Source organism: Rhincodon typus, chromosome 23 (genome assembly GCF_021869965.1).
Source record: "Rhincodon typus isolate 14 chromosome 23, sRhiTyp1.1, whole genome shotgun sequence".
NCBI classification, from domain to species: domain Eukaryota; kingdom Metazoa; phylum Chordata; class Chondrichthyes; order Orectolobiformes; family Rhincodontidae; genus Rhincodon; species Rhincodon typus.
The window spans coordinates 26,651,286-26,669,717 of NC_063354.1; the positions used below are offsets into that span (position 1 = coordinate 26,651,286).

The 18,432-nt window shown below is 39.4% G+C and overlaps 2 protein-coding genes across 6 annotated transcripts in view; both read right to left on the reverse strand.

The window, feature by feature from the left end:
- Window positions 1-18,432, reverse strand: part of LOC109920333 (septin-9-like) — a 745,967-nt gene that overhangs the window by 340,666 nt on the left and 386,869 nt on the right. The window lies entirely within an intron of this gene.
- LOC109933749 lies at window positions 920-17,927 on the reverse strand. Its single transcript, XM_048610656.1, has 4 exons — window positions 17,815-17,927; window positions 11,270-11,608; window positions 2,711-2,853; window positions 920-1,330 (listed from the first exon to the last, which is right to left on the reverse strand). Exons 1-4 carry the CDS (start codon window positions 17,879-17,881, stop codon window positions 1,229-1,231), a joined length of 651 nt encoding a protein of 216 aa, XP_048466613.1. The 5' UTR covers window positions 17,882-17,927; the 3' UTR covers window positions 920-1,228.

Consider the following 18,432-nt stretch of genomic DNA (forward strand, 5'->3'; position numbering starts at 1 on the left):
AACAACTGACTACCCTTCCTGGACATAATGGTAGAACACAAAAACAATAGGGAACTCCAGACTAGCGCATATAGAAAGACCGCACATATGGATCAAATACTCAATTACACTAGAAACCAACCCAACGCCTACAAACGGAGCTGCAACAAGCCACAACGCATTGCAATAACCCGGAATTATGCAAAGCAGAACAGGAGCACCTATACGGAGTCTTCAGAAGGAATGGATACCCAAAAAGCACAATCTGCTGTTACCTCCGAGAGAGACCACAACAGGAAGACACAATATGACCTGACTCACTAATCACCCTACCATAGATCAAGGACATTTCAGAGATGACCACAAAACTACTCAGACCCTTAAGTATCAGAGTAGCCCACAAACTGACAACAACCTTACGACGGCTACTGACGAACGTAAAGGATCCCATACCCAAAACCAGCAAAACTGGTGTAATATACAAAATACCATGCAAGGACAGTGAGAAACACTACCTCGGCCATACCGGAAGAAAACGGACAATACGGATACATAAACACCATCTAACCACCAAGAGACACGATCAAATCCTGTAATTGTTTAAATATGATTCCTTGTACAATTAATTAGAGACATTGATTAAAGTTCAGATGTTCCTCCAGGTCAAGAATCTGTTTCTGTAACACAGTAGAAGTGTGGCATTGATAGAGCCTAAAAACAGGACCATGTGCTTTTCTTGACTGAAGACAAAAAATGCTGGAAATCACAATGGGTCAGGCAGCATCCATGGAGAGAGAGAGCAAGCTAAAGTTTTGAGTCTAGATGACTCTTCATCAGAGCCCCAGTTCAGCTTCTGCAATAATTTGCTTCTACATGCATTTTTTTTTCATTTTCTTGCAAATGAAACAGCATGAAGACACTGAAGGCAATTAACAGCAAGTGAGAAGAGAGAAAAATAATATTTTAATGATAAAATAGCTTTACAAATAACTCTAACCCTCAGCAACCCCATCCCAAGCAAATAGTGCGCTTTTCCATCAATACCTTTACAATTAGTATATTCTACAAAGCAGGCAAAAGGTGAAACAAATGACATACTTTATCAAACCTCGTATATTTCAAGAAAGAGTGTGAAAATGTACAATTTTATTACCGCACATAAACATATTATCAAATAATAAAAGAAGAAGACTGGCCACACTCCAGGTTAATGTGACCTGATGTGAAGTCAACACATTTCATCTGATAACTAACGTCCCACACTTTGAGTTCGCACTAGGTTCATGTCTTCATATACTGAGTTTGGAGCTCTCCCACGTGTTGGCTTCTCAGGTTGGCATCTTTTTCTTGCCTAAAAACAAAATCACTTCTTAGAAATTGTATTCCTCTGCTTTCTCATTTAGATTTCTAAGTGGAGGACTCTACAGCTTGCAGATCAGGCTGATTCCATATCTGCTGTTCATTCAGAATTAACTTTCTATATATCATTACTAATTGTTAATGAATTCTCCTTAATTAATATCGCCTCAGCATTTTCTATTTCAGAAATTAGAATAACGAGAAGCCAAAAATCTGACCACATTCAGACAGTGTCTCCAAGATAGATAATATTTGAGAATCACTCAGTTACATGGATGCATGGAAAATAAATGACACTTGAAACAGAATGCGCATTGTTCTGTGGCTGGTAATACTGCCCTAGTTCATACTCTTATCTCTGTGGGCTTGTGTAGTTATTTTTAGTCAACCTATTCAGACATCCTATGACACGCACAACACGCATATGACAGCTGGAAGTGAACCCAGGCTATTTGACTTAGAAGCAAGAACCAGAGCCCTCTGTGGCCTACAATAAGCTTCTGAGGAGAGGGGAAATTCTATAGTTATGCTCCCAGACTATGAACTGTTCATCCAGTATCCCAGAAGCCCAGATTTGTTTCTACACAAAAGGAACCCATTTGATCCATTATTCTTGCACTTGTTCTATTACCTAGTGCCAATCTTTTGCCTTTTCCCCAATATCCAGCACATCATTTCTGTCCAAATTGTCATTCAATGCCCCCATGAATGCCTTATGTGAACCCAGCTCCACCACATTTCCAGACACTGCGTTGCATGCCCAAACTACTCATGGTGTAAAAAAGTTTTTTCTCACATCGTTGCTTCCTTTGCACATCACCTTTTGTCTAGGTCCTCACATTTCTCAGAGATAGTAAGAACTGCTGATGCTGGAGTCTGAGATAACGCAGTGTAAAGCTGGAGGTACACAGTAGGCCAGGCAGCATCAGAGGAGCAGGAAAGCTGACCCTTCTTCAGAAAGAAGGATCCTGACCCGAAACGTCAGCTTTCCTGCTCCTCTGATGTTGCCTGGCCTGTTGTGTTCCTCCAACTCCACACAGTGTTTCCTCACATTTCTTTTTAGTTTACAAGCAAGAACAATTTCTCCCTAACTATTCTATCCAACCTACTCATGACTTCAAAAACCTTTCTGCAATCTCCATTCAGCCTTCTTCTCTCCAAGGAGAATAGTCCCAACTTCTTTGAACTATCCTCATCATTGAAGTTTCTCATTCCTGGAACCATTCTTGTAAATCACTTTGGTACTCTCTCCAGTGCATTCATATTTTTACTAACAACTTCAGAGAAGGCACTTTCTCAGGTTCCCTTTTTAGTCAGAAAAATTACATATAAAATATCAGAAATATTTGTTATAAAGAAATTAGAAACTTACATGCCAAAGTATCATAATCAGCGCACAAATGATAGCAACTATTGCAGTGATAATCACACCAATCATGATTGGATCCTTATATAAAAGTTCTGCACAATTTATTGCTTCTGCGCACTCGGTTTCACAGTCTTTCAACTTGGACTCTGAAAAGATACAAAATATATCATTGTTTTCTGAAAAGAATTCCATATATAATACCTCCATATTGTCATTAAATTATTTTCATTTTTGTAATTTTTCTGCATCCTTTACAGAAGGGAAAAATATATTCTGCATCTGTTAGAGCACTTTAAATTTTGCTTGTTATTTATTCATGGAATGTGAGCATCACTGGCAAAGCCAAAACTTTTGTGCATCCATTTTTGCCCATGAGAAAGTTGTGGTGAGCTGACATCTTAAAACCCTGCAGTCCATATCATAGAATCATACGGTCACAGAATTGTACAGCACGGAAACAGACCCTTCAGTCCAACTCGTCCATGCTGACCAGATATCCTAAATTAATCTAGTCCCATTTGCCAGAATTTGGCCCATATCCCTCTAAATCCTTCCTACTCATATACCCATCCAGGTGCCTTTTAAACGTTGTAATTGTACCAGCCTCCTTCACTTCCTCTGGCAGCTCATTCCATACATGCACCACACTCTGTGTGAAAAAGTTGCCCCTTAGGTCCCTTGTAAATATTTCCTCTCTCACCTTAAATCTATGCCCTCCAGTTTTTGACTCTGCTACCCTGGGGAAAAGACCTTGGCTATTCACCATGCTGCTCATGATTTTATGAACATCTATAAGGTCACCCCTCAGCCTCTGATGCTCCAAGGAAAATAGCCCCAGCCTATTCGGCCTCTCTTCATAGCTCAAACCCTCCAACCCTGGCAACATCCTTGTAAATCTTTTCTGAATCCATTCCAGTTTCACAACATCTTTGGTATGGCATGGAGACTAGAATAGAATGCAGTATTCCAAAAGTGGCCGAACTAATTTCCTGTACAGCTGCAACATGATCTCCCAATTCCTATACTCAATGCACTGACCAATGATGGCAAGCATACCAAATGCCTTCTTCACTATCCTGTCTACCTGCAACTCTACTCTAAGGAACTATGACCCTGACTCCAAGGTCTCTTTGTTCAGCAGCACTCCTTGTACAACAATCCTCCAGGATCGTATCATTAAGTGTATAAGTCCTGCCCCGATTTGCCTTTCCAAAATGCAGCACCCCAGATTTATCTAAATTAAACTCCATCTGCCACTCCTTGGTCCACCAGCCCATCTAATCAAGGTCCTGTTGTACTCTGAGAGAAGCCATGTGACCTAAGGATACCTGCATTACTGTTATGGAGGGAGATCCAGAATTTTGACCCAGCATGAATGAAGGAACAGCGATATAGTTCCAAGTCAGAATAGTGTGTGGCTTGAAGGGAAACGCGCAGGTGTTGGCTTACCCATGTGTCCACTAGCCCACCTTCTAGGTGGTAGAGGTTATGAGTTTTGAAGATTCTATCAAAGGACCCTTGGTGAACTGCTGCCTAGCACTTTTGGGTGGTCCTGCTGCTGAGTCGCAAGTGGAGGGAGTGAATGTTTAAGGTGATGGATGGAGTGCAACTTAAATGGACTGCTGTATCCTGGATAGTGGTTTGATTTGAGGGTGTTCTGCATCATAGAACATAGAACATAGAACATAGAACATTACAGCACAGTACAGGCCCTTCGGCCCTCGATGTTGCGCCGACCTGTGAAACCAATCTGAAGCCCATCTAACCTAAACTATTCCATTATCATCCATATGTTTATCCAATGACCATTTAAATGCCCTTAAAGTGGGCGAGTCTACTATTTTTGCCGGCAGGGCATTCCACGCCCTTACTACTCTCTGAGTAAAGAACCTACCTCTGACATCTGTACTATATCTATCACCCCTCAATTTAAAGTTATGTCCCCTCGTGCTAGCCATCACCATCCGAGGAAAAAGGCTCCCACTGTCCACCCTATCTAATCCTCTGATGATCTTGTATGTCTCTATCAAGTCACCTCTTAACCTTCTTCTCTCTAACGAAAACAGCCTCAAAACCCTCAGCCTTTCCTCATAAGACCTTCCCTCCATACCAGGCAACATCCTGGTAAATCTCCTCTGCACCCTTTCCAATGCTTCCACATCCTTCCTATAATGCGGTGACCAGAACTGTACGCAATACTCCAAGTGCGGCCGCACCAGAGTTTTGTACAGCTGCAACATGACCTCATGGCTCCGAAACTCAATCCCTCTACCAATAAAACCTAACATACTGTACGCCTTCTTAACAACGCTATCAACCTGGGGGGCAACTTTCAGTGATCTATGCACATGGACACCGAGATCTTTCTGCTCATCCACACTACCAAGAATCTTACCATTAGCCCAGTACTCTGTATTCCTGTTACTCCTTCCAAATGGTCCCGTGCCTTTCGTTTTGGTTTGTCTCATTCTTCTTAGCGTAAGACCATTTGGTAATTCCTATCTGTTCTACTCTACCAGTAATGTGAACATGTGCATAGTAACATAATTTCAACTCCTTATTCTCACTATATACATGACTACAGTCCAATTATTTCACTCTCATTCTCTTTCTTAGACTCTTAATATTAACTGATAATATTAATAGTAATTTATTGTCACTTTTATTTTTACAAGTGTTCCACTTATCAAATGGTTACATCGATAGTCATGAGGTAATGGTAGAGTGGCATTGTCAATGGATTATTAATTTCATCACAGCAGATGGAAGGAAAAGTCTAATGATGATCATGAATCTATTGTTGATTATCATAACAACGCATCTGATTCACTAAAGCCCTTGAGGGAAAGAAAGCCTGGTCTGGCATACTCCAGACAACAGCAATGTGGTTGACTCTTAATTGCCCTCTGAAATGGCATCATTGGTATTTAGAAATCTGTCAATCACTACTTTAAAAATACTCCTTGACTACCTACCACAACCTTCTGGGGGTAAAGAAATTCAAAGATTCACAATTATGAGAGTAAAAATAATCTGTTTATTTTGGTCCTAAGTGGCTTCTGGCTTATTTAAAAATTGCTCACCATTGTTCGGCGCTCTCCAACGAGGGAACATATTCCCTGCATCTACAATATCTATCTTTTAAAAATTTATAGGGCTTAATGAGATGATCTTTCATTCTTTGAAACTATCGAGAGTACAGGTCCAGTTTCCTCAATCTCTCTTCAGAAAAAAACATCCTTCCATCCTGGAAACAAATCTGGTAAACCATTTTTGCACTCCCTCTATATAAATAATATTCTTCCTAAAGGTAAGGGGCACCAAACGCGGCACTTCAGGTGGAATCTAATATTCTGTATAATTGATGGAAGTTTTCACTAAAATCCTTTCAAAATAAAGGCAATAAAGGCTAAGCTACTATTAGCCTTTTAATTGTTTGCTGCTCCCGCATGATAGCATTCAGTACTTACTGACAAAAATGCCCAGGTCCCTTTGTACATCTACACTTTCTAATTACTAGCCATTTGTGAAATACTCTGCCCGTCTATTCCTTCTACCAAAGTGGATAACCTTACATTTTTCCTCATTATATTCTATTTGCTATTCAAAAGTCTGTCCAAATACGCTTGAAGCCACATTGCACTTTTCTAAGCACACATTCCCATCTAGCTTTATGTTATCTGTGAACGAGGAGCTTATTACTGTTGGTCCCCATGTCCAAATCATTGGTACATTGCAAACAGCAGGGGCGTAATTATTGAACTTTGCAGTGCTCTACTCATGCAAGAATGACCTGTTTGTTTATGTTCTGTTTTCTACCTGTTAGCCAATCTTTAGTCCATGTCAGTATATTCCATTTTATCCCATGTTAACCAGCTTCCAATGGAAGACATTATCAAAAACCTTCTGAAATTTCAAGTATGCTACATCTACCAACTCCTCTTTATCAATTCCATCAGCACCATCCTTAAAAAAATCTCCAACAGGTCAGTCAAACACAATTCCCCATTCACAAATTTATGCTGACTATAGGCAGCCAGTTATGATCTGCTAGATCTATTCTGAACCTATCACTTTTAGCCTGGTGGAAACTCCACACAACCCAGTGGTGGGCGTGAAGGCAGGACTTCATCTCTACTAGGACCGTTTGGTGATGATTAATCCCAATACTGTTATGTATACATGCATCTATGACAGGTAAGTTTTTGATGAAATCAAGTAGATTTCTTGACCTCATTGGTTCTCTCACAATTTACCACAAGGTCAGAAATCACATGACACCAGGTTATAGTCCAACAGGTTTATTGAAAACACAAGCTTTTTGAGCCTCACTCGTTTTTCAGGTGTTAGTGAGATGGCATCAGACACAGAATTTATAAGTAAAACATCAAAGGGTCACACCACTGATGAGGATGTATTAAACAAACCTAAGATGCTGTTAAATCTTTTATCAGTTAGAAGGTTTTAATTGAATAATATGTATATGTAAATCCTGAATTTCTTTCAAGTCACTGCCCTGAGATAACCAAAGGTTTTAATCAGTGTAAAGAAGAGGTGACATTTTAGGTATGTGTGTGTGTATGTGAGGGAGAGGGGGTGTGTGTGAGAGAGAGAGAGAGAGAGAGATGGAGAGAGAGAGAGAGTGAGTGTGTGTATGTGTCAGGTGCAGGGGGGCAAGAGAGAGAGAGGGTGAGGATGTGTGTGCGTGTGTGTGTGCGTGTGTGTATCTGTGCATGTGTGTGTGTCTTTGTCTGTGTACTGTGTGGGAGGGAGAGAGAAAGAGTGTGAGTCTGTGTGTGTGGGTGCGTGTGTGTGTGAGATAGAGAGATTTGAAAGGAATTTGGGGATTTACATATACATATTAATCAATTTAAGCCTTCTGATTAAAGATTTAACAGTATCTAAGGTTTATTTAATACATCCTCATCAGTGGTGTGACCCTTTGATTTTTACATATAAATTCTGTGTTTGATACCACCTCACTAACACCTGAAGAATGAGCAAGGCTCCCAAAGCTTGTGTTTTCAAATAAACCTATTAGACTATAACCTGGTGTTGTGTGATTTCTGACCTTGTCTGCCCCAGTCCAACACCAGCGCCTCCACATAATCTGCCACATGCCCAACCTGACAAATGTGTCCTTCAGGACTCAGCCAGCTTGGCTATTAGTGGTAATGCTGAGCCATTCTTGGTGAGGGATTTTGAAATCCCTCAGTCAGCAAGCGTTCTGTGCCCTTGCCACCCCCAATGGCTCCTTTAAGTACTTTTCAACGTGGAGGAGCTCTGATTCATTTGCTAATACAAGGAAGCAGATAACAAGGTTCAAAGCACCCCCCTAACTGATGGCCTCTGTCATCTATGCTGTCAATAAGACTGAGGAAGGGTCACCAGACCTGAAACGTTAACTCTGACTTTTTCTTCACAGATGCTGCCAGACCTGCTGAGCTTTTCCAGCAACTTTTGTTTTTGTCCCTGGATGTACCCAGTGTTGCTGACAGAGGAATCTCAGATGTTGATTGCAATCATACCTAAGTAACCAAGAAAATAGCAGGCTGTTGTTTGATTAGTTTGTGAGGCAAATCTCGAAATTTTTGCATGAGTCTGCAGATATTTGTGAAGGGGTCTTGACGGGATTGACTGTGCTGTGTGTGGATTTGTTATTTTATGTTATTAGCCTTGGAGGAAGTACAACTTAAGTCTACAAGAATGATATCTGGACTTCAAGGGTTAATTATGAAGATGGATTACACAATTAGAGATAAGGAGTGATTACACAAATTGGGCCTGTTTACTCTCAAATTTAAGGTATTTTGTTAGAATTCTTCAAAATATTAACAGGGAAAGACAGAGTATATGAAGATAAAGTATTTCCATCGGTTGGGGATTCTATAACTAAGGGGCAAACCATTCAGGAGAGATGTTACGAAGCACTTCTGTGCACAAAGTGTGGTAGATTTTTGAACTGAAAGCATCAAATGCTGGAGATCACAGTGGATCAGGCAGCATCCATGGAGAGAGAGCAAGCTAACATTTCAAGTCTAGATGACTCTTCATCAGATCAAGCTCTCCTTCACAAATGGCAGTGGATGCTGGATCAGTTGCTAATTTTAAATCTGAAAGAGAGAAAGTTTTGTTAAGCAAAGGTATTAAGGGATTTGGGCCAAAAGCAGGTATATGGAATTAGGCCACAGATCAGCCATGATCTAGTTGAATGTCAGAATAAGCCCAAGGAGCTGAATGGCCTACTGCTGTTCCCATGTTCCTATGTGCCTGGGTTGATGCTAGATGGTACATTTAGTTGTATCTTTATGCCACATCACATTTGGTATTTAACTTTCTGAGTACACTTCTCTGCTCATCATCCCAAAAGATCTCCAACAAGATATGCTGTAAATGTTTGACATGATGATTTGGTGGGGTAATGGCCTGGTGGTATTATTGCTAGTCCAATAATCCAGAAACTCAGCCAGTGCTCTGTGGACCCAGGTTCAAATCCCACCATTTTAGATGATGGAATATGAATTCAATAAATAATCTAGAATTAAGAATCTACTAATGGCTATGAAACCATTGTCAGTTGTTGGAAAAACCCATCTAATTCACTAATGTCCTGTTGGGGAGGTGATAGTCTAGTTATATTGTCAGTCAGCTAGTAATCCAGGGGCCTAAGCTAATGTTTTGATGACATGGGTTCAAATCCTACTAAAGCAGGTGATAATTATTTTTCTCAGCTGTATAGCACTCTGGTGAGGCCATACCTGGAATACTGCAAACAGTTTTGTTCTCCTTACTTGAGAAAGGATGTACTGGTACTGGAGGGGGTGCAGACAAAGTTCACGAGGATGATTCCGGAGTTGAGAGGGTTGGTTTATGAGGAGAGATTGAGTAGTCTGGGACTATACTCATTGGAATTTAGAAGAATAAGAGAACCATCTTATAGAAACACATAAAATTATGAAGGGAATAGATGAGATAGAAGCAGGGAGATTGTTTCCACTGGCTGGTGAAACTAGAACTAGGGGGCATAGCCTCAAAGTAAGAGGGAGCAGATTTAGGACTGAGGAGGAACTTCTTCATCCAACGTTTGTGAATCCATGGAATTCCCTGCCCAGCGAAGCAGATGAGACTACCTTGTTGAATGTTTTTAAGGCACAGATAGATAGATTTTTGAACAGTAAAGGAATTAAGGGTTATGGCAAGCGGCTGGGTTAGCGGAATGGAGTCCACGAAAAGATCAGACATGATGTTATTGAATGACGGAGCAGGATTGATGGATCAGGTGGCCTACTCCTGTTCCTATTTCTTATGATCTTATGTAAAAGCCACTTCATGCTGTTTAGACCCAGTGTTCAATGCATGTATGTAAAACTGGAACAGAAAGCCTGTTCAATTTAGCAACAAATCACTGTTCTGTGATTATTTTTCAAAGAGAATTAAGGATGCCAAAAGAAAAGAGGATATTTAAGTAATTTTTCCAATAAAAGGGTAATAACGTTCTGGAACAGATTTTCAGCAGGAATGGTGGAAGAGAAAATCAATTTTTACAAGACAAGATGAATTTCTACCATAAAAGGGAAAACGTTTATTTATTCCACTCAGATGGGGCATTTGGTAACAGAGAAACATTAAGGGACACAGATGGAACTTCAGGATATGCTACATCACTTTACAGACAATGAAGTAATTTTGAAGTATCATCAACTTTCTAAGGTATGAAATGTGATCACTAGTTTGCACATAATATATATGTATCAATCAAATACATGACTAGATAAGCATTGTGTTTCCTGCTGTGGGTTTGGGGATAAATATTGACAAGAAGACCATGAAAACTCTTAAGTTCTTCTACCAATAATGTCACGGGGTCTTTTGCATCTTGCGGGGATGCAAATTGTACAGACTTCCAAATTTTACTGTAAATCTTAGAAGATGAGAATTCATAAGAGACAGGTTTTTCTCATCCACTTGGAAGCGTCCGACACTAGACCACAACATTGTGAAATAATCCCAGTGGAAGTACATTCTGCTGAGTTAGAGGGCACTGGCTTTCATTTTAGTTCACTGCATCATCCCAAACTCACCAATGACCAATGTTGAAGTTACTGAAACCTGTATAATTTCAGCAGAACCCTGTCTGAATAGAGGGTGAGAAAGGGCAATTTTGATTCCCAAACTAACTTGCCATTTTTTACAATAGCATCATTGTGTCATCAATGGCAAGGAGATCTCAGCAACATTTTGGGATTCACAGTGTGACATGGAAGTTGGTTGTTTTGATAAGTTTCAAGGGGTTAATACCTTACGATACAATGGCCAGCACCACTTCAGCAATTTGTCAGGAAGAAAGCTTTAAAAACTGCTGAACATTTAAAGAGATGGAGTCTTTCAGGGGCAAATGGTCAGAAAAGAAAGTTGTTTTGATTTTGTGTAAAACAACGCAAATGAAAACAGCAAATGACATGCACGCTAACATATCCATTTTTTCAGTATATTTGTTGTTCTTTAGAATTAGCTTTACTTCTATAAACTATGGCAGATGAAGATTTGAAACATAAAGCATACCTGATAGTAATACTGTCTCTTGTCCAAAGCTATCTTTTATGAGTTCTTTATTTCGTATTCCAAAAACACAATAGTAAATGCCTATGTCACTTTCCTGAACGTTGTTGAGGGTTACAGTGAAGTTTTTCACATCTCCTTTATACTCAAGGCGTTTTTCATATGACTTGTGTTTTGTAATCTTTTCTGGGTGGACATAGATCAAATCGATGGGATTGGAAAAACTTCTTTTGATGTAGGTGCCCACAATGGTCCCTTGGGATGATGAATATTCACAATTTATTGAAAATGAAGCTCCATTTTTCATTCGTTTGATGAGCAGAGCCGGGGAAATGTGACCGTCTGTAGAATACATAATGAAAAATATCATCAGTGCAATTAGAAAACTCTGAAAAGGATTAATTATCAAACATACCTTTCCTTTGTGTAAGCATTGTCATAATAATCTAGTTTCCTGATTCATATTAATACTTTCGGATAGTTTATCATTTTGGGAAGATAACCTCTGTGAGTGTCTGATAATTAAATACTGAACTTTAGAAATTGCCAGACCTGACTTTCTGCGAGTCATGGCAGGTGACCGTGGAAACAGTGCAGAGGTGAGATGGACTAAAGGCCTGCTTGGAATTCTTCAAGATTATCAAAAGAGAAGAAAGCATAAAACAGCCTTTCGGTCCTGTCCACTCACACTATCTCATCCCACACACTTTCAATACCTCAGCCCTGCCATCTCATTTCCAACTTACATGGCCCCTCATAGCCTCTGTGCAAATCTATGCACTCCTAACTACGCTAAAGGCCCTTTATAGGGCCTGAGCTAACTTAGTGTCAACACATGCCAACCACACAGGCCTCCTCCACCAACACTCTTTGCCCTTAAACCTCCATGCCAACTTATCCACTATTCAACATGAACAGAGCACAGCACTCATGATGAGATAAAACAAAAGAACATTCTAAATGTCTGTTGGAAAAATTTATCATTCATAAAAAAATTGATTCATAAAAAATTATAATAACATTCCTTCAACAGCATCATCTCTAATAACATCAAATCCTTCATTCAAGTTTTATGAACTCCAAACAGTGGAGTTCATAACCCAAATTCAAGAATTTATAACCACTTGAAGCTGTCAATCAAAGAGTGAAATTGCAGGCCCCATACTGTGCTAATAGAATGTTCTGAAGTTGGTCATACAGAATGAATGCAGTGATGACAATTCTCAAGCTTATGTCAACAGAAAAACTGAAATAGCAAGCAATTGCTTTTACACTCTGGGTTTATCTCAAACTTTAAAGGTTAAGGTTTTAAATGTGTTGGCAGCTTGACAGTTGTTTTTGAAACCTCTCACAGTTGCTTTTCCAGTTCCGTTTTATACTTTTGATCATTTCATTTGAAAGTACGTTTTGGAATTTTGTAACAATTTCTTTTGATAGCTCAGTTAATGGTACCAATTAGTTTGACTGTTTAAATTAGTTTATGCACTGACAAATCCACATATCTGTCCACCTTATTATTACAAAGGTCACTATGCATTTTCCAAAGGGTATGTGCCCTCAGGTAAATGTCTGTTGGGGCCACATCACAAAGGGACTCCTTACCAGTCTGAAAGATTCTCGAAGTTTAAGCGTGCTCCTACTGGGAATGATCTGTACATGGTTCTTGTGTCTGACTATGAAAAAAAGTAGATTTACTAGAGGCAGTCGCAGTCTTATATATGCAGCTGAATCTGGAAATCACTGATGTACAATTTGGAATATACTCACCCCCACCCCACCACTAAAATGATGGAATTAGCACTGGGGTGGGACAGTTATAATTTGGAGAATACTATCACTTTTTTTAAAACCATCAAAAGGCTCTCTGTCTTATTGCAAAAAAAAACAAATCAGGCCAGACAGTCTTCCAACACCTAGAAAGATGCAGAGGTGTTATTAGAAATTAGAGAAATTTCTGAGTTGGGGTTACTAGACTCCAAAGCAAAGATGTAGAGTCACATACATTGAAGTTCACACTTGAGTTGGAGTGTTCACAACTGTGAGATGCTTAGGTTAGTGAAATGGCCCCAAGAAAGCACATACCTTGAAAGATAGTAGGAGCCTTGAGGAAAATTGAAGTTAATTTCTGAGTTGTAGCACTTTATTTTATTGCCTGGAAGTGAAGGTATTTTCAAGAGCCTGATAAGTACCCAAAAGATTTTTTGGGGTGGGTGGGGCACAGTGGCTGTGGAATTCAATGTTTAAAGGGTAATGTTCAGCTGAAAGTGTAAATAATTTTAGTAATTGATTTTTTTTTCTGTGATGATACTCATTACAGACCCATTCTCTCATTAGAAACAGCTGGTGTTAAACTTCACTTGAGGGTAACCACATCACAGGCAAGGTTGTGAAATTAAGCCCTTCATGGTAATCACAGCAGGTACAGGATATGAATTTGCACTGTTAACATCATTCTGCATTGCAAACTAGCCACCCAGCCACCTAAGGTAACTAACTCTACCCTTCTTCTGTAATATAGATGTGATAATTTAATGTTTATAGTTGATGGCATTTTGCTAGTACTGTTTGCTGTATTTGTTTCTCATATGATAAAATAATTTCTTTAAAATGTGGTATCTTGGGTTTAATTCTTTCAGGAAATCAGTAATATGTTAGCATAAATAGAGGGTTGGCTTACTAATAGAAAACAGAGAGTTAGGATAAGGGGGCATTTTCAAAATGGCAACTTGTAACTAAAGGAGTGCCAAAGGGAGTAGTGCTGAGGCCAAAATTAATTACAATGCATATTAATGGCATAGATTAGGCATGTAAATATACTATAGCCAAGTTGGTTACCAACAATACGTGGGAAAGCAAATGGTGAGGATGACACAAAAAGGGGTATAGTCAAAGACGCCACAGTCCCAGAGAACTGTTCCCTCAGAGAGAGAGAGAGATAACTGCTGGTGGGTTTACCGTGAGGGTAACCACAGATCAGGAAAGGGGCAATGTTGAGAAGGCAGGACCTGCCTGCTGACTCCAGGTGGTGTGAGAATTGAGACCATAATGTAAGCATTCCTCTGCATTGCAAAGTAGCCATCCAGCCAAATGAGCTAACTGATACCTGAGGGATACAGCCAGCTTAAATGAGTGGACTAAAACTTATTAGATGGAATGTAGTGTGGGGAAGTGTGAGGATATGCACTTTGATAGGAAAAATAGAGGAGCTCAATATTATTTAAATGGAGAAACATGGCAGAAAGCTACAGAACAGAGCTACAGGTTTTGGGAGTCCTCATACATGAATCATAAAAAAGCTAGCACCCAAGTTCAGTGAGTAATAAGGAAGGCAAGTGGATAATTGGCCTTTATTCCAAAGAGAATAGAGTACAAAAATAGAGAAGATTTCAGAGAACTTGACAGGGTAAATGCAGAAAGATGGTTTCCCCTTGTGGGGGAGTCTAGGAGAGATAATCTCAGAATAAAAGGTCACATATTTAAAACAGAGATAAGGAGGAATTTCTTATCTCAGAGTGTAGTGAATCTGTAGAATTCTTTACCATAGACTGTTGTTGAGGCCACCATAAATATATTTCCAATATATTTATATCCTTTAAATAATGAGAGCAAAACTGTAAAGTGTATTTCAGATGTGACTTCATCTATGCTCTACACAACAGTAACAAAACATCCCTAATTTATCATCTTTTACTCCTAAATAAATGATAGTATTTCATTTGCCTTCTTAATAATGTGCTTGCCCTGCATTCTAGCTTTATATGATTTATGTACCAGGACACACTTTTTACCTCACAGTCCTGCATATTCTGTCAATTTAAATAATATGCTGTTTTACTATTCTTCCTGTCAAATTGGTCATTGATGATGTCAAATTTTTAACCTTAATAACAACACGAGACATAGAAAGAAGAGATCGTGCACCCTCTAACATATCATGTCACAGGAAAAAGACAGGTATTCTTGCAACTGCTGAGAATCTGGGGGCTAAACATTTGATCAGCACTGTTTGCAGACAGAGGAATCTCAGCATGCAAGTATCCCATGTCTAGCCAAGGTGCCACAGGCAGCACAAATGTAATGCTGCATGATCACCTTAATGATAGTGCTATGCAAACCAGTGCAGACCTGAATGCCCTGGTTGACCCATTGTCTCCGCCTGCTCCTGCCCCACCGAACTTATCTCCAACTATCTGGACTCCATTTTCTCCCCCTTGGTCCAGGAACTCCCTACCTACGTCCGTGACACCACCCACGCCCTCCACCTCCTCCAGAACTTCCAATTCCCCGGTCCCCAACACCTCATCTTCACCACGGACATCCAGTCCCTATCCACCTGCATTCCCCTAAAGGCCCTCCGCTTCTTCCTGTCCCGCAGGCCCGACCAGTCCCCCTCCACTGACACCCTCATCTGCTTAGCCGAACTCGTCCTCACCCTCAACAACTTCTCTTTCAATTCCTCCCACTTCCTACAGACAAAGGGGGTGGCCATGGGTACCCGCATGGGCCCAAGCTATGCCTGCCTCTTTGTAGGTTACATGGAACAATCCCTCTTCCATACCTACACTGGCCCTAAACCTCACCTCTTCCTCCGTTACATTGATGACTGTATCAGCGCCACCTCGTGCTCCCACGAGGAGCTCGAACAGTTCATCCACTTCACCAACACCTTCCACCCCAACCTTAAGTTCACCTGGACCATCTCTAATACCTCTCTCTCCTTCCTGGACCTCTCTGTCTCCATCTCGGGCAACCACCTAGAAACCGATATCCATTTCAAGCCCACCGACTTCCACAGCTACCTAGAATACACCTCCTCCCACCCACCTTCCTGCAAAAATGGCATAATCAGACGGTATAATCTCAGAACAAGAGGTCACACATTTAAAACACAGATGAGGAGGAAATTTTTCATTCAGAGTGTCATAAATTCATGGAATTCTTTACCACAGAGGGCTGTTACCACTGAGGGTCATTAAGTTTATCCAAAGCTGAGATGGATTTTTAATCAAAAAGAGAATCAAGATTTATAGATTAAAGGCAGGAAAATGGAGTTGAGGATTATCAGAAATGCCATGATCTCACTGATTATCAGAGAAAACTCAATGGGCTAAATGGCCTATTTCTGCTCCTATATCTTATGGGTATGATTGTTGCCTTGTGGTAAATAACTGCTTTGTATGCGAGAGATCCTGAGTTCAAATCCTAGGCAACCTTTCATGTGTTCCTGTTTTCTTGGGTTATAGAAAAACTGTGTGCCAAAACAGCAAAAATAATATGGGGCTAATGAATGAGGTTTTGATTTTTTAACTCACATTTGAATGAAGTTTCAGTTATCAAATACAGAGAAACACAAATACATGGGTCAAAATAAATGTTTCGTCACATTTGGAATTGTCCTTCAAAAATGACTTAACGAACCCTTACAGTTTTTCACATTATACACAGCTTTTACTATAATCTGCAATCAGAGTTCGGGCTGAACTGACATTAGGCAAGGAAGATGTAATTGAGATCTAGGGTTTGCATAAAAATATGCAGTTTTTTCATGCAATACTGTTGTATTGAGTCCCATATATTTATTCAAATTTCTGAAGCATTCAGATGGTGAATGAAATGTCAACCAACTGACAACTTCTGAAAGTTATACAGTACAGTGGGTTGACGTTCTGGCATATAGTCAGACATATTGAGTACATTAGGATTTATATGCATGATGTCAAAGAAGACCTGTGAAGCTAATTGTATTTTGAAGAGATGCAGCAATAATTTTTAGGAATACACATCACATTCATATGTACTTTCCAAAAATTATCACCAAGATCCAAATACTTCGTAAAATAGTTATGAAGTTAAATATTGAAAACATTTTAATCCACGAATGCCTGTCTGAGATCAAATGATTCTGAGTATTAGATGATCAATTTAGTTTCACTTGAAACAATTCATAATAACTGCACATAATTTCAGTAAATCATCAATTGCAGTTTGAAATAGAGTCAGAGCGTTTCAAAAGCTCTTCTCTGAACCCTGGCTAATGAATGCATGCTGAATTCAATGCTGTTAAATGATGTCCTAGCAAGTTCTGTAATTATATTACACATTTTGGATGTAAATAATTATTATAATGTTGAAATCTTTTTTAATTAATCATTCTAAGCTTTAAGCGTGTTTAAGTTATCACTTAATTGCATACTAGAAGAATTCCTTACTTTTCTATGAATTGCTTTTAACCTAGAAACGTGTTCCAAAGCGCTTCTGAGAGGGGTGAAGGAATTCAATATCATATCAAAGAGCAAAGCATAGGAAAAATAATCAAGAACTTAGCTAAAGAGATATTTTAAGGAAAATTTGAAAACTGAGGTGAGAAGTGGCAGAGAGATTTAGGAAGAGACTTTAAAATCAGTGAACACATCAAATCATTTGACCCTGATATACTTTATAAAAGAGATCTCGAATATTCTTTACGTATTGAAGAAACATTAACATTTGAATTGATGTATGGCTGTTAGGAAGATTTCACAGAAAATCCTGAAGAAAAGATTTCCTACCTGTCTTCACTCCTGAAATCATCGAAAATAGAAAAATGTGAAGAAGCTGGATTTTTTGAGCAGCCATTCTCAATGCTTTTAATTCTGTTAATACATTTCAAAAACACGGTTAGCTAAATTTCCGCTCTAAATATCGGTTAAAGCCACGTAGCATAAACCACGTGGTTTATAGAAGGTACTTTTTAGTATTCCCCAATCTCTTGGCAACAATGTTTATACTTAAACTAGTCCATTGAAACCAATCTACAGCAATATAATTGAACTGAAAACTGTGAAGCTTAACACAATGTATGAGCCAAATTTCCAGTATGTACTTACCATACGAACAAGGGCCTAGAGCAAGCAACTCCATTCTTTGAGCCTGCTCCAATTTTCAATAAGATCACAGCTGATCTAATTTTAACCACAACTCTCTGTTCCTACATACCCATGATAATCTTTCATCCCCTTGGCAACTAACATCGGTCTCTGCCTTAAAAATATTTAAAGATTCAGCATTCACTGACTTTTGAGGAAGAGAATTCCAAAGAGAACTGTTTTTCTTTCCCTTCATTCCTGTCCTAAATGGATGACCTCTGGTCCTAGATTCTCCCGCAAGAGAAAATATCCTTTCCACAT

Excerpts from the sequence above, each read along its gene's own strand:
- LOC109933749 (XM_048610656.1), bottom strand. The coding sequence starts at position 17,881 with ATGGCTGCTCAAAAAATCCAGCTTCTTCACATTTTTCTATTTTCGATG. Across the intron at positions 11,609-17,814 it reads GATTTCAGGAGTGAAGACAG|ACGGTCACATTTCCCCGGCT; the intron begins GTAGGAAATCTT and ends TGTATTCTACAG. Across the intron at positions 1,331-2,710 it reads TGATTATGATACTTTGGCAT|GCAAGAAAAAGATGCCAACC; the intron begins GTAAGTTTCTAA and ends TTTTGTTTTTAG.